The sequence below is a fragment of the Callithrix jacchus genome, chromosome 13 (genome assembly GCF_049354715.1).
Source record: "Callithrix jacchus isolate 240 chromosome 13, calJac240_pri, whole genome shotgun sequence".
Taxonomy (NCBI): Eukaryota; Metazoa; Chordata; class Mammalia; order Primates; family Cebidae; genus Callithrix; species Callithrix jacchus.
The window spans coordinates 12,668,036-12,685,554 of record NC_133514.1 but is presented as its reverse complement, the minus strand read 5'-3'; the positions used below and the strand labels follow the sequence as shown (position 1 = coordinate 12,685,554).

General features: G+C 36.4%; 1 protein-coding gene across 50 annotated transcripts in view; it reads left to right on the top strand.

Annotated features, from left to right (window-relative positions):
- Positions 1 to 17,519, top strand: part of HMBOX1 (homeobox containing 1) — a 161,439-nt gene that overhangs the window by 123,313 nt on the left and 20,607 nt on the right. For all 50 annotated transcript variants that reach the window (XR_013525474.1, XR_013525468.1, XR_013525471.1 and 47 more), the window contains one exon: positions 3,106 to 3,259. Coding sequence is in view for 40 of the 50 variants with exons in the window: in XM_008979056.5 (XP_008977304.1) it covers positions 3,106 to 3,259 (154 nt within the window). In the remaining 10 variants the exon portion in view is untranslated. The remainder of the gene's footprint in view (positions 1 to 3,105; positions 3,260 to 17,519) is intronic.

Sequence of the window (17,519 nt, the reverse complement as noted above, 5' to 3'; positions counted from 1 at the left end):
CAGTCCCCAAATTCCTGCTTATGTCTAAACTTTGTTAACTTTGAGTTAGGCCCAGAGTGAATTCCCAGTTTATTTTGGCAGAATGAAACCCTTTTAAATTGTTTAAAGAAGGGTTTCAGTTTAGAGTTTCATGTTGGGTAGAGCAGAAATGTTTTTAAACCAGGGGTCAGCAAACTCTTCATATAAAGGGCCAAACAATAAATATTTTAGGTTTTGCAGGCTATATGATCTCTATCATAGCTACTCAGCTCTTCTGCTCCATGTTTCAGTAAAACTTTATCTACAAAGTTAGGTAGCGGGCATAATTTGCCAACTCTGTTTTAGGGTGAGCTTTAAATCTCTAAAGCATTATGCGATGACAGACTTACTTGTTTGAGCAGAAATGTTAAATAAATATTTACTTTCCATCACATGCTTTAGAAAATCACATACATGTTAAGGGCTGAAACACAAAATGAAAAATGTAAAAATACTCTGACTGATATTTAGGCCCATTGGCCATAATACAAAAGACTGACAAATTTGACTGTATAAAAATTAAGATCACAAAGCACACCATAAAACACAAGTGACAGACCAGAAAAAAAATTGTATTCTGTATGACTAGCAATTGATAAGATTTCTATGTACCAACCCTCCCCCCTGCAAAAAAAGGAACAACAGGAATTCACAAGAAAAGATATAAATGGTCAATAAACAGGAAAATATCCTCATTCTTATTAGTAGTGAAATCTCTATATTAAAGGGAAATTTTTTGCTGCCAAATTTATACATTTGAATAATTAATCATACTCAGTGTATTGGGGGATAAAGGGAAATAAACAAGTGGGGATGATTGTGATTATTTTTATTAGTTATCTGTTCTTATACAACAGACTGCCCACAATTTAACAGCTTAACACAGCCGGCATTTATTATCTCATAGTTTTCATAGATCAGGAATCCAGGAGTGGCTTAGCTGGTTGGTTCCGGCTCAGAGTTCTGTAGAGGTTGCAGCCCAGCTGTCAGCCTTGGCTGCAGTCATTGCGACTGGGTAGTCTACTTGGAAGCTCATTCACATGGATATTGACAGGTCCCAGGTCCTCACTGCCTGTTGGTCAGAGACAGCAGTTCCTCACAATATGGGCCTCGCCATCCACTGCCTGAGTGTCCTCACATATGGCACCTAGTGTTCCCTTGAGTGAATAAGAGAGAAAGCATCCAAGACAGATGCCACGGTGGCTTCTGTAGTCTGATCCTGGGAGTGACATACCATCACTGTTACATGCTGTTGGTTGTACAGCCTAATCATGGTGCCACATGGGAAGGGACTAAATAATGGTGTGCAGACCAGGAGGCAGGGATCCTTAGGGACCTTGGAGGTTGACATTCACATGGCCGTGCTGGGACTGAATGTGTGAGGACTGGTTTCTATCACCTGGTTTCTACACTTCTCCATGTGGCGTCTGCTGTGGCTGCAGTGTCCAAGATGGCTTTTTCTCTCAAATGCTGGCACCTGGGTGGAGTTCGCACAAGCCCCTGGGGACTATCAGAGCATCTTTCACTCCATGTGGCCTCTCCACCTGGCTAGCTTGGGCTTCCTTGCAACATCATAGTCTCAGGTTAGTTAGACTTCTTATATAGCTACTTGTTTCCCCCAGCACAAGCATTTTAGGAGACCTAGGCAGAACAAAGCATCTGATAACATAGCCTTGAATTGTTTAGGTTTTGAGCAAGAAAACCATGTGTGTCATCATGACTAGCCCAGATTCAAGGGCATGATTAGCCAGAGGTGTGACTTACTGTGAAGAGCCATCTTTGAAACTTGTCCCAGGAAGCCAAGATTATGAGAGATGATGCCTAAGTGTTCTAAAAGTAGGAGCAGTGCAAGGATTATAATTGGTCTGATAATGGAAATATTTTGAAGATGAACTTGCCTATGAATTGGTTATGTAATATGTGGGAGAATTAGAGAAGTGAAAGATTAATCTGAGAATTTTGAGCTGAGCAGTTTGGAGAGTGGCTGTTTAGTTACTGAGCTGGAAAAGACTGCAGGACAGTAGGTTTGAAAAGGAACATCAGGATTGATTAACAAATTGGACATCTGTGGAAGAGAATACATCAAAAGATGTAGCTATTAAGAAGGGTATCTACAATAGATCTGTAAGTCTTGAAGTAGAAATACTATCCATGGTATTATTTGCAAGGTACAATAAAGAGAGTATGAATCCTATAAGGAAGAAATAAATATTTATTTATTAATATTCATTAACAGAATTAATATATTAATATTTGCATAAACCCTACACATTCTAACATGTCTTTCTAGAGCTGTATTAAGAGTTTAAATTAAACCAAAGGCAGAGAGAATTTTTTGAAGGGTTTTAATCAGAAGGCCAATATGATCATAATTATGCTTTAGGAAGATGAATTTAACAGTGTAAGGAGTCAAAGAAGAGTGGAGGAGCCAGGGACTGAACTCTGTGAAAGTATACCAAGTTACATTGAAAGTATGAAATAAGTTCATGGAGGGCAAAGACAAAGTTGCTTTCCCGGTTTTATTCTTAGTTTCTACCCCAGAGTAAGCCACTTGAAAGGGATTTGATAAATGGTGAATGAATGAATAAAATGCATCATTGGCAGTTCAGGCTATTTGAGAAAGGAGTAATCTGAATTAGTAAAATGTCTCAATTATAGGTATTTCTCATTGAAATTTTATTATGTTCAAGAGGTAGCAGAATCTAGTATAACATCAACAGGTAAACTTATAGAGACCTGAATTAGACAAAAAGCACATCAAATATCATCTTACGCCCTTTCATGCTGTATTTGGCTCCTTTAAAAAAAAAAGAGTGTACAAGAATTAGGGTTATTTTCTACCTGCATAAATTTCTTAAGAGCTCATAATTTGTGTGAATGGTAATGCAAGATTCTGAATATCTAAGGTATATTGTTCAAAAAGAGTATAACTATGAGGCAGGAATTTCAAAAGAAATTTTTCAGAGAAAGATACAAAAAGTTGACACAAGCCAAAGACCATACTTCCCCATTCCTGTAAAGAGGTAGATGTCATAATGGTTTAAAGAAACTGCAAGATATTTACTAAAAATGTCTTGTTTATTTCAGGGGCTACGCTAAGTATGAGACCAGCCCCCATTCCAATAGAGGACCCTGAATGGAGACAAACACCTCCCCCAGTGTCTGCCACATCTGGTACTTTCCGACTACGACGAGGGAGTCGATTTACCTGGAGAAAGGAGTGCCTGGCTGTTATGGAAAGGTACATGTCACCCTTTTCTATGAAAAATCTCCCAAACGTAGGGAAGATACCAACTTTGGATAGATTGGGACAGTTTTCATGTCAAACAAGAAATTTGGTATCTGGTTCTATCTCTAAAAGTACTTTGGAATATTGTAAGTGCTGTATTATTGGAATAAGGTGATCTTAGCATTGAGAATTTATAAAGCTGGAGTTAGCATCTATCAATTTATTTTACTTATAATATTGTCCCCAATAATTTAAGAAATGTTAGAATAAATATTTTTTGAATTCAGATCTTTGTATTATATTTTGGAAAGAAAAACTCTTTGAAGTCTTCTTTTCATCCAAAATACTGAATAATTGTGTATAGGAGACTACTGAGATTCAGCTTTCTTATGAGTGTGGTCTAAGTAAGCATTGTCCGAAGGTTAAAAATACTTACTTTTGACTTTGATTTAGTAATTTGTGCTCTCATTCTAGCACCAGTACCTGGTACTCAGTGATTTTTTTTAACCTGAATTAGACCTTAGCTTCAATTTTCCCATCTGAAATGGTATAAATTAATTATGAATGTGAAATTTTGGCATACTTAGCATAGATCCTATAGCAGAATTATCTTCATCATCTACTTGTAAGTGATGTTTACAGAAATTTGTTTCAGTGGAATTTTGTTTATATTCAACAAGGTAATAATGTTCCAGCTGTACATTTTTCTTATCTGACCTGACTTGTAGAATGGTATATTGGACAGGGCACTGGACTAAGAGTCAGAAGACCTAAACCCAGCTAACTTTGTTTAGGTCACAGACTCTGAGGTATAACTTCATGTCTAAAATGAAATTTTTCGATAGCCAGTATGTCATCTAAGAGCCATCTCTCATCCTGCTACATTCTGATTATTTCCCAGCTCATGAACTTCACTGCCTGAAAGAGAGGGAGATTTAAAAGGCCAAAATTGAGATGTTTTTGTTCGTCTGATATAGTTGAAATTAATAGGTTTGCTTAAGGTGAAGGATAGATCCAGTATCCAAAATGAGACTACAGGTTATCCATTGATGTTGTCATCTATTCCTTTCATCACTTTATTATAGATAAGAGCAGAGCCATTTATTGAATAATGAATCCTTATGTGCTTGAATCATTAAAGTGAAAGAATGAGACATCATTGTCCTGGATACCTGACATTTACACTCTCCTCTACTTTTCTCATCTAGAAATTTTTATTCTTTTTGAAAATTTCTTTAGAACTTGGCACATAGCAGATGAGAATTAAAACAATGTCTAACTTAAATTATTTGCAGTATTGTACATTTTCCTTTTGGTATTCGTTTCTAACTGGTGTTAAGTTCTAATTGTGCTAGTGATTTGGCCAGTTAGTTTTTTCATAAAAATACCAGTATATATTTATCACAGAATGTCAACCTGAGAAAGAATTAACTTAAAAATTGATGACATTACTATCAATAGGTGTTACTCCTAATGCATTTTCAGGATTGAACCTCACAGACTTAGGGATTCTTATTTTTCCCCAGCAACAAGAATTAGTCACAGAATCACACTGAATTTTAATTAAAAAGATATTGAGCATTTACCCTATTCTATGACTCCTATTTAGTCTTAATTTACGCTTTTTAACATTAATTTTAATTAATAAGTGGCTTTGTCTAATCCAGGAGTTGGTGATCTTCGGCTTAATTTTATGTTACCTGGCACCACTAGAAAGAGGATGTGGTTTATGCCAATAGTTGCAAAAATGCAGAAAGCCTTTTAAAATAATAGTACAGAAGGTCACAGTATGATTTTTATTCTGTAAAAATGGAACTTTTTGTTTTCCAAAATGAAAATTCCTACCATTAGCATGACATATAATATTTTTTTCCTTGACTGAATGGAGGAATAAATACATATGCATAGACTGTAAAACCAGCACAGTGAGCCTTACTCAAATGTTAATATAAGATAAAAGTAAGGCCAGACATGGTGGTTTACACCTATAATTTTGGCTTTGGGAGGCAAAGACAGGAGGATCACTTGAGGCCAAGAGTTTGAGACCAGCCTGGGCAACATAGCAAAACTCTGTCTCTACAAAAAATTCAAAAAATATCTGGACGTGGTGGCATATACCTGCATTCCTAGTTACTCAGTAGGCTGACATGAAAGGATTGCTTGAACTCAGGAGCTTGAGGTTACACTGAGCTGGGATTGCACCACTGCACCCCAACCTGGGTGACGTAGGTCCTATCTCAAAAATAAAAATGAAATTTAAAAAAAGTCAAAAATTATTTCATTCTCCATATATCAAGATAAATTTCAAATGAATCAAAGAAGTGAATCCATGTAAATAATAGAAGAAAATATCAGTGGTCCCTTTATATCCCTGGAAATGGGAAAAATATTTCCTGTGAGTCAAAATCTAAAAGCACTAAGGGAAAAGGTTGATAAATAAGATTACATAAATTAAAAGAAAAATTTTGGAGGGAGGAAAAGCTGAGCGAAGTAAAAGACAAATTAGAAAAAAAAATTGCAACTTTTGTTATCCCTAATAAATGCTCTTAAAAGAGAGAAGACCAACAACTCTATAAAGATAGGAGAAAAAAATGCAAATGGTCCTTGAACATATAAAAATTTATTCAGTCTAATTCATAGAGAAATCCAAATTAAAACTACATTGAGATACTATTTCTCACTTATTGCATTGACAAAAATCCAGAAGTTTGGCAACATTTTCTATTGATTGGGCTGTAGAGAAACAGAAACTCTCATATATTACTTGTAGAAATCCAAAGTGAAACAACTTCATGGAAGGGAATTCAACAATATCAAGGAAAATTACCTTGAGTTTACCCTTTGACTTGACTTTCCTACTTCAAGAAAATTATCTTAGGGCCAGTGGCTCACATTTGTAAATCCCAACCCTTTGGGAGTCTGAGGTGGAAGAACCACTTGAGGTTAGGAGTTTGAGACCAGTCTAGGTAACATAGTGAGACTCCATCTCTACAGAAAATACAAAAAATTATCCAGGTGAGGTAGTATACACCTGTAGTCCCAGCTGCTCAGGAGGCTTAGGCGGGAGGATTGCTTGAGCCCAGGAGTTTGAGGCTGTAGTACACTGTGATCACACCACTGTACTCCAGCTTGGGTGACAGAGCAAGACCCTATCTCAAGAAAAAAAAAGAAAAAGAAACATCTTAGAAATATACTGGCAGAACTATGAAAAGATAACAACACTGTTTTTACTAATTTCAAAATATTGAAGATGTCTTTATGGCTATAGTTACTGCAGAGTGATTAGGTCAATAAATTATAGCACATATGTAATTGGATGTTGAAGCCCAGGTAGTGGAGTACTATGCAGATAAAGAACAAAAAATTACATACAGTGATCTTCAGGCTATAACATTAAGTTAAAAACAAGGCAGAATCATCTGTATATAGTACAAAGCTATCATTTATATATTTGCTTATAACTTATTTAAAATGGAGGAATAAACCATAAAATAAAATGGTTATCAATAAAAGAGAAACAACTTGGAAGAAGGAGAGGTAGAAGCTAGATTTCTCCAAAAATACTTTGTTTTGACCTGTAACTAAATTACATAATTATAAAACAAAATTTAAAATTGGGGAAAAACAGAGCGGGGAAGGAGGGGAAGGTGATCCTTAAAAAATAACTAAAATAAAACAAACCTGTGTATCAAAATAGTGACGTAAACACTCAAGAATTCTGTCATGTGTTTATAACACAGTAATTTCACTATACTTCCAAGTGGGAAAGAGCTTAAGAATAAAAAGAAACACCAAATCTTACACTGTTTTTACTAAATTTGGTAATACAGATACTGCTATTCAGGAACTATTTTTATTTACACAGCTTGGCAGGTATAGATATAGATGTAGGTACAGATAAATACTCATGTTAATGTTTTTAGGAACCAAGATTGTCAGTGCAAGGGAGAAGAGTAATATGAAATCAAAAGAAATAAAACACTGTAGTCTTCTGTGTGTCTGTTTGCATAGACAGAAGTTTATCTTGATTTAAAAACAAAAGCCTTAATGAGATAGAATTCATCTATTTAAAGTGTACAATTTAATGCTTTTAAGTATATTCACGGAATTCTGCAACCATAACCTCAGTCAGTTTTAGAACATTTTTATCAGCCCCTTTCCTTTTTGAGACAGGGTCTTGCTCCGTCACCCAGGCTGGAATCTAGTAACAGGATCAAAGCTTACTGCAGCCTCAAACTCCTGGGCTCAAGTGTTTCTTCCACCTTAGCCTCCCAAGTAGCTAGGACTACAGGCACGTGCCACCATGCCTGGCTAATTTTTATATTTTTGTAGAGACAGGGTTTTGCCATGTTGCCCAAGCTGGTCTTGAACCCCTAGGCCCAAGTGATTCACCTGCCTCGGCCTCCTACAGTACTGGGATTATAGACATGAGCCACTGAGACAGCCTGAATTATAGTAACCATAAGATTGATCAGTGTATTCAGTGTTATCTTCCGGATTAATTTATTAGAAAATTCCCCATTAACCATCTACCTGATAGTTTTAGAGCAGTGGTTCTTAAATCTAGATGCATATTAGGATCACCTTAGGAGCTTTTAAAACTGTCAGGGGGCTTCACCCCTGACCGACTGAATCTTAATCTCTGGGTGTAGAACCTAGACAGAGGTATATTTTGAAAAGTTCCCAAGTGATTCTGAAGTGTAGCCAGGACTGAGAATCACTGTTTTGTTATCCATTGACGATTGTTTCCTGGTCATTTTTTCCATAAGGAGTCACAAAATTGTTTTGAAATTTGTATATTTCTTGTACATTAATCAGCTGGAATTCTTCTGTAAAGAACTTTCCCTCTTGAACTCTTTGGTTACCCTAAAATATACTCCCTCACAAATGTGTGGCAGCAGGGAGGGAGCTAACATGTAAGTAATTCTGGAACTGAGAAGTAAATGCTGTTATGACGAAAGGCGCATGAGACGTAAGCAAGTAGAGAAAAGAGGAAAACTACACCAAAGTGGCGATATTTTGGCTACATTCATTTGAGGGTATGAGTTCATGAGTTAGAGAATCTTAAAAAGGGCATTTTAATGTTCCTACTTTGATTATGCAGAACTTGGTTATACTGTGCATTCTGTAATCAAACAAGTACCATGCTTAATTATACCATAAGCGTTAGCATTTGGGCCTTATGTAGGAGATGTATCTGATTAGACGGGTCTATTAGATAATATTGGTGGGAGTATGGATAATGGACAAGAAATCAATCAAGTATGTATTTTAACACATACTACATGCATATAATCAAGGGGAAATAAATGTAAACTATATTCAAGTTATAGTATCTGCCTTCATAAATCTTAATGCAGTAATAGTGTACATTTGAATAGAAATTTAATTACTATACAGTTACTAATCTTATGATAATTATAGGAAGTTATTTTTAATCTTCACAATTCTGTACTGTAGGTATTTTATTATTTGCAGTTTATATATAAGAGCTTCAGAAAAAGGAAGGGACTAACCTATATGCAAATGGTTAGAGCAGGGGTCCCTAACCCCCAGGCATAGCAGGAGGCACGTGGCAGCAGAGCAAACTGCCTGAGCTCTACCTGCTGTCAGATCAGTGACGGCATTAGATTCTCATAGGAGTGCGAACCCTATTCATTTTTGTCCCTAAATCACCCTCCCTATACCCCACCAAGTCCGTGGAAAAACAGTCTTCCACAAAACTGGCTGCTGGTGCCAAAAAAGTTGGGGACCACTGGATTACAGGCGAGATAGATGGAGATCAGCTTAGGCAGCTGTTAGAGTAACCTATGCATGACTGCTGAGGGCCTGAGCTATATTGTAAAAGCAAAAGGATAGAAAATGGATAGAAAGTGATAGATATCAGAAAAAAAAAAATAGAAGAAAAACAATCTAACCTAGTTCCACATTGAACATAGTAATGACAGAGCAGGAAGTATCAGAGCTTAGCATTGTGACAGCATCTGGGAGACAGAACCTGCCATTAGAAAATGCTTTCACTTTGGGCAAGTCATTCAGCATCTCTGGGCCCTCGTTGCCACACTTATCAAGGGTTAAATATCATAATGAAGTTTAAAAAAAGGAAAAAAAAAGACAGACTTCAGAGCCACACAGACTTAGGAATTAGTCCCAGCTTCATTTTATGTTAACCTGTGGGAATTTCCACTTTCTGTAAAGTGGAGATGGTTATTAGAAGAGTTATGAGAATCATTTGAGATGATATGTATAAATCACACAGTAGAATGCCTTTCTCATAACCAGTGTTAGGCCAGTGTTCTTTTTCCATCTAAGCTTCTTCTAGTTTAATGCTTTGACTGTGAAGTCACCTCAAGATTTCTGTGTTAGATTTCAGTGGCACTAGAAATGGAGATTTGGGAGTCACCAGTATTTTAGGTACAGTTAAAGCCATGAGTGTGAATAAACTCTTGTTAAATATCTCCATTTACACAGTTTCTGCATTTTTGCAGTGAAATGTGGCTGGAGAAAAACTTAAAACCCTGCTGACTGATATCATTTTAAATTCATGACCGCGAACCTCAAGTGGGTCTTTAATTCTGCAAAGCAGAATTAATATTATGCCTTTCTGGTTTATTTTTTCCCACTCTCCTATAAGATTATTTCACACTTTCTTCTCTCTCTGCAAACTCCCCATCCTCATTCTCTCATTATGACCTTGCTCATCATGAAAGGAAATGAGGAAAATGAAGCAATCGGGGAGAGTGTCCACAAACTACCTACTTGCTACCATGTATGTGTGTGTGTGCGCACACACAGAATTTTCCTGCATCTTACCATACCCAGAGCACGTCAATGATGTGTATATATCCTAGCACGTGTCTTGGTGCATCATTCATATATATATGCATTTTCTCCTTCTCTGACCTCATTCCACTGTGTATTCCACATATTTGACTTTTAAAATATTCAATTCCAGAAACACTTATTGTCACAAAGGACAATATTGTATAATTCCATTTATATGAGGTATCTGGAATAGGCAAACCTACAGAGACAGAAAGTAAATGAATAGGTTACCTAGGGCTGGGGAAGATAGGGGTATTGAGTTGGGGATGTGATGGCTAAGGGGTGTGTGTTTCTTTTTGGGGTGATGAAGATTTCTAAAACAGTTGTAGAGGGGCTCTTACAACTTCATGAATATGCTGAAAACTATTAAATTGTATGCTTTGAGTGAAGTTTTTGGTATATGAATTACCTCAGGCTGCTTTTAAAAAAAGCATTTATTGAGTGCAATGTTAGAAGCTTCACATATATTTATCCTCCATATTTAATTCTCACTGCAGTCCTGGTTTTTCCTTTTTCTAATGAAGCAGTCAAGGCTCAAAGAGGTTGAATAACTAACTTCCTAGGGCCATAAAGCTTAACAAGTGTCCCAGTCACATGTAGATCTTTAGCCAGTGCTATTCACAGATATTTCTTATTAACTAAGAAGAATGTTATTTTCTGTACACTGATTGTTTGTAATTTGTGGACTTGGACTTTGTTAACTCTAAAGTCTGATGCCCCTAGATTAATATATGTTACAAACTTCCATTTGTTTAACAGCATATGGGGATTATAACTGGGAAATAAAACAAGAATGGCAAAATGATGGATAATTATTGAAGCTGATATGTAGGGGATTGTGGGTTTATTTGTGTGGGTTTAAAATTTTTATAATTAAAGAGGATTTTGTTATTTTAAAAAGAGGATCTGACTAGATTTTAATGGATAAAATAATTGTCTAGTATTTATTCATTTTCTTAATAAAGCATTTGCTATATGTTAGCACTAAGCTAACACAGGTAGTTTACATATTCTCAAGGGGAAGAAAGTCATCTGTAATGTATGTCTGAAATATCTCCATATGCAAATAATGTAAGGCTCAAAAGTGATTTGTTCATTCATTCAGTGAAGTACTTAATGGCTATGAGGCAAAGTGATAGGGATAGAGAGAGTAGATGGATTTTAGGGTGAGAGGAGTGAAAGGAGTAGATCTGAAGAGAGAGTTTACGTCAGAAGTTTTGGAGGCTTCGTGGCCTAGGAGGGTGACTTCTAATGTACTCTTTTCTTACCAATCTTTCAGCAATTTGGGCTAGGTATTCCTTTATCTTTGGAAACAGGCTTGTCTCTGGAGCATTAGGGTATGTGACTGGGACATGAAAGAATAAGACCTAGCTATGGGAGGAAGGTAAAATAAGCTTCCAAATCTCCTTATAGGTTTTTTAACCCAACTAAGCAAGAAGGAAAGAGAAACAACAACTTGGAAAAAAGCTTTGAGTGGATGCAGGAATAAATGTGAGAATACCTAGCAGTGATTGGTAGAAGCGGAATATAGTGGCTAACAGTATCAGCTTTGGGGCCAAATTTGTGTGAAAAGGTTACTTATTGCTATCATTTCTAATTGGCAGAATGATGACCCTGTATTTGAATGTGTCCAGGAACATGCAAATTAAATGCTAATAATGAAGGCAAATGAATACCTCTGTGTGTGTTTATAAGTAAAAAACTATTGCATGTTTTATTTTTCTTATGGATAAGTATATTTAATATGTTTTTTGTTATTACATTTTTTTCATGTTCATCTTCAGTGGGCAATATAAAACCAAATCATTAGTAAAGCTTAGGACCCTTTGAAATTATATGGAAAATATTTTGTTTTTGCTGTTTTAACCTCTGTCACTCTCCAAAACAGCTTTAAAAAATTAATCCAAAATATTCTCCCAAGCAAGGAATCAGCATTAAAAATTTCAGCTTGAGAGTATCTCTTTCCCCAAATTTAAACATCTAAAAATCAGGTCTTAGAATAAAAGTATGTCTTCCTGAACAAAAACAGCATCACAGCCACAATACTATAAAAAACCAAAATTCTATCGTAGTTCTAAATTTGGTGTCACTGCTGTTAACCTGACATGTATATAATCTGAATTAGACACATGCATCTAGTAACCAAATGGATTTTATTCAAGGATGCTATACATCCTGAGAGAACTAGCATGGAAGAGGCAAATCAACTTGTAAAGTGATTTCTAGAACATTACTTGAGGTTTCTGTAATTTAATTGTCTTGGTATTTATTGCATTTTGGAATTCTTCCCAGGACGGTATATTAGTACATAGACTTTGTTTTCAGTTTCTTTCCTTTCTCCTTTTTACTTTTATTTTTTTTTAGTGAAGGTTAATACTAACGCTTCCAGAAACTAAATTCTATATTTAACTGCAGACTGGGTGTGGCCCAGACAACTGCAGTGCAACTTGCCTAGTGTTTTGCCAGTCATCAAAACCCTGACCTGCAAAGAATATTCCTTTTCCTAGTCTTCTGACTCTGAAATATGCTGAGTGATGACATGATGATCTACAGTAATATTTTCACATGTGTAAATAAAGACAAAAGAGGCTCATAGGTGCAAGCTTCAAGTGACTGTGGAGGATCAGTTTCTTCTGTGTTCTTTTATAGCAATCTCTGAGTTATAGTAAGCTGCCCTTTTCCTAGTGTCACTTCCTGTTATTCTTTTATTGCCTTTATTAACCACTGTGAGATTTTCAAAATATTTACCCAAGAAGCTCTCCCCACTTCTGCTCTCATTTCATGAAGCTACATTTTAATATATTTTTTCTTGTTTGCTTTATATAATTTGAGGCTTTCTTAATTGTCATCTAAAAATAATCACGTTTTTCTTCCTTAGCGGTATCCTTGGTTTGTTATGGCATTGTAATTGTGATGTTATTTTGTTTATATTTTTCATTATTTTGTATGATGTCCCAATATTTATATCACTTATGCAGAAATCATGGAGTTAGAGACCCTTCTAATGTCAGTAAGATTATACCTAGCTGGAAAAAAAAAATCAGAGCAGAAATACTTATAAATCCTTTCTAACATTGCTTTTCTGAGAAATTAAGACCTATCTGGATGTTTCTTTGGGCAGCAGCTTATGTCATGTGAACAATAAGGAACTTTTGCTCTTGTACAAAAACAATATAACTTGCATCTGCTGACCACTGATTCCATTTAAGCAGTCCAGGTGTGAGCTGAGAACCTTCCTTTGATTTCATTTACCTATATTTGGTCATCGTTACTGCAGAGAATAAGGAAGTAACCCTAAAGATCATCTAGTTCAAACAGTTTGTGGTTTAGATCAAGAACCTGTAACTCAAAGAGACTAATTAACTTGGTTAAGTTCACAGAAGAAATGAGATTAAGTTGCTTATTTGGAGACATTAGTTATGGGAACCATAAAATATTATTTGAAAAATAATTCTACATATTGAACTTCTCAGCCTTTTATCTTCCTTAACTTTTATGTGATTCCTTAACATTTATTGACTGTTACTAAGATTTAGACTAAGAATTGGGACACAAACATGAGGAGGACAAAAGCCCTTATTTCAATTGAAGCCAAATTTCTTCTCTTTGTTTCTTTATTTACTTCTTATTTCTCTCAGGTCCCCTTAATTTTTAAATTTTCATTCCTAAGTTCCTTTCTGTATCTTCCTCTTCCTCACCTTCTGATATTTTAGTTAGAAAAACTTCTGTCCATTTCTTTTTTTTTTCTTTATTTTACATATATATTTTTTACTGTGTTTTAGGTTTTGGGGTACATGTGAAGAACATGCAAGATTGTTGCATAGGTACATACATGGCAATGTGGTTTGCTGCCTTCCTCCCCATCACCTATATCTGGCATTTCTCCCCATATCCCTCTCTAACTCCCCACCCTGCGCTGTCCCTCCCCTAGTTCCCCCGACAGACCCCAGTGTGTGATGCTCCCCTCCCTGTGTCCATGTGTTCTTACTGTTCAACACCCACCTATGAGTGAGAGTATGCATTGTTTGGTTCTCTGTTCTTGTGTCAGTTTGCTGAGAATGATGGTTTCCAGATTCACCCATGTCCCTACAAAGGACACGAACTCATTGTTTTTTATGGTTGCATAGTATTCCATGGTGTATATGTGCCACTTTTTCCCTGTCCAGCCTATCATCGATGGGCATTTGGGTTGGTTCCAAGCCTTTGCTATTGTAAACAGTGCTGCACTGAACATTTGTGTGCATGTATCCTTAAAATAGAACGATTTATAATTCTTTGGATATATACCCAGTAATGGGATTGCTGGGTCAAATGAAATTTCTATTTCTAGGTCCTTGAGGAATCGCCACACGGTCTTCCAGAATAGTTGAACTAATTTACTCTCCTACCAAGAGTGTAAAAGTGTTCCTATTTCTCCACATCCTCTCCAGCATCTGTTGTTTCCAGATTTTGTAATGATCGTCATTCTAACTGGCGTGAGATGGTATCTCAATGTAGTTTTGATTTGCATTTCTCTAATGACCAGTGATGATGAGCATTTTTTCATATGTTTGTTGGCCTCATGTATGTCTTCTTTTGTAAAGTTTCTGTTCATATCCTTCGTTCACTTTTGAATGGGCTTGTTTTTTTTCTTGTAAATCTGTTTTAGTTCTTTGTAGATTCTGGATATTAGCCCCTTTGTCAGATGGGTAGATTGCAAAAATTTTTTCCCATTCTGTTGGTTGTTGATTCACTCTAATGATTGTTTTGCTGTGCAGAAGCTCTGGAGTTTAATTAGGTCCCATTTGTCTATTTTGGCTTTTGTTGCCAGTGCTTTTGGTGTTTTAGTCATGAAGTCCTTGCCTACTCCTATGTCCTGAATGGTTTTGCCTAGATTTTCTTCTTGGGCTTTTATGGTGTTGGGTCTTATGCTTAAGTCTTTAATCCATCTGGAGTTAATTTTAGTGTAAGGTGTCAGGAAGGGGTCCAGTTTCTGCTTTCTGCGCATGGCTAGCCAGTTTTCCCAACACCATTTACTAAACAGGGAATCCTTTCCCCATTGCTTGTTTTTGTGAGGTTTGTCAAGATCAGATGGTTGTAGATGTGTGGCATTGCCTCCAAGGCCTCTGTTCTGTTCCATTGATCTATATCTCTGTTTTGGTACCAGTACCATACTGTTTTGATTACTGTAGCCTTGTAGTGTAGTTTGAAGTCAGGTAGTATGATGCCTCCAGCTGTGTTCTTTTTGCTTAGAACTGACTTGGCTATGTGGGCTCTCTTTTGGTTCCATATGAAGTTTAAGGTGGTTTTTTCCAGTTCTATGAAGAAGGTCATTGGTAGCTTGATGGGGATAGCATTGAATCTGTAAATTACTTTGGGCAGTATGGCCATTTTCACAACATTGATTCTTCCTAACCATGAGCATGGAATGTTGAGAGGACACAAACAGATGGAGAAACATTCCATGCTCATGGTTAGATAGAATCAATATCATGAAAATGGCCATTTCTTTCTTCTTTTCTCTTATACTTTTTTTTTTCTTTTAAGTACACCCTCTACCCTCCAAATCTGTTCTTAGTTTTGTTGAATATAATGTAAAACTGAAGTATGTGCTTTAGTGTATCTTACACTTTCTGAATAAAGTATTAGGTTCCAGTTTCATTTTTTTTTCTCCATGTAAAAAGCAAATTGGTCAATACCTATTTTTAAAAGCAATTACTAAACGTTACATAACTTCTTAAAAGATTCTTCAAATTATTAAAATCATTATTATATCACTGTTATTCTAAAAAATTTCCTGTTTTATGTAGAGCCTTTGTTTTCCCTGAGACTCTGGCTTTGGATAAGAAAATATTTCCCACCCTAGAAATAAATCTTTGGAAAATCACTGATGCTTAGCATAACAACACGAACAGACTAAATTCAAAAAACAAAATCACCTCCATAACTCGGTTTTGGCAGAAGAGCAGTTCTTCAGGACTGTGTTTTAATGCATATTCTCATGATCTACCTTAGTATTTGGTGTAGCAGTCAGCTTGGATTCTGGTTCCCTCAGTTTTTATGGTTATAAAAATTATAGAAATGAAATACCTTGAGGTTGCCACAATCTGAAAATGTAAAGAAATTATTGTTCATTTACCTTCTTATCAGTCTAGTTTAGAATTATTTCCTTCTTCCTTACAAATGAGAGAACTAAAAACTCACCTTCCTACTGCTTAGAAGAAATCAGCTTTTGTTATTTTTCAGTTTTTCTCTAAAACTTGTTTCAGTGCTTTACAGTTGGAAATAAGCTTACATTTCCTTTTCTTCTTTATTATGTTGCTGCTGAATTGAGTGAACTAGCTGAGGGTATCTTCTGCATATCTCATATCAAAGAACTCCAGTGTCTGACCAAGATGGTGGTTATGTTTGGATAGGAAATTCAGTGAATGTTTTTTCAGCTTCCTTACATTTAACTATAATAGCTTTATAGCAAGTGGCTAAGTCTGTGATGATGAATTTATCAAGTAGACTCTCATGGTAAGATGACAGATATGGCCTATGTAAATTTGAATAAAAATGTAAATGAAATAATGTTAAGCAAAATAAGAAACAGTATATTATTATAATGTAAAAAGCCATAAATATCCAAAGATAAATATTGAGAGAAGTAAATATGTGCCTTAAATACTGAATAGTTTGTACTTTTTTTTTTTTTTACTTTTTGTTTTTTTCTGATGACATAGTGGTTAAAAACAGACTTTGGAGTTAGAACAGCTGGTGCTCCAGGCCCCATGCTCTTACTCACCAGCTGTGTATCCTATGGAAATTGCTTATTATAACCCTGGCTTTTTTTTTTTTTTTTTTTGAGACGGAGTGTTGCTCTTGTTACCCAGGCTGGAGTGCAATGGCGCGATCTCGGCTCAACGCAACCTCCACCTCCTGGGTTCAGGCAATTCTCCTGCCTCAGCCTCCTGAGTAGCTGGGATTACAGGCACGCGCCACCATGCCCAGCTAATTTTTTGTATTTTTAGTAGAGATGGGGTTTCACCATGATGACCAGGATGGTCTTGATCTCCTGACCTTGTGATCCACCCGCCTCGGCCTCCCAAAGTGCTGGGATTACAGGCTTGAGCCACCGCGCCCGGCCATAACCATGGCTATCTAACAGGAGTGCTTTGGTATGGCTTTAGGAACATACCTTTTCTAATAGTGTTGCTCCTCACACTGTACCTGGTACTGAGTAGTATGGAAGGATTAGCTCGTAGCCCTGGCAGGCTCAGTCCATTGGAGGAGTTAGGTTAAAAATGTCACACAAAAGGTGGGTACCAAGTATGATAAAGAGAAAGGAAAGTGTTGCAAGGAAAGGAAACCATGAGGTGACAGTGGAGTGGGGTCTTGGAAAGCGGTACAGTTTCAATGGGTTGAGAAGAGGAAGAATGACATGGCCTGTAGTGGGAGCAGCATGTGCAAAGGCACGGAGGCTGGA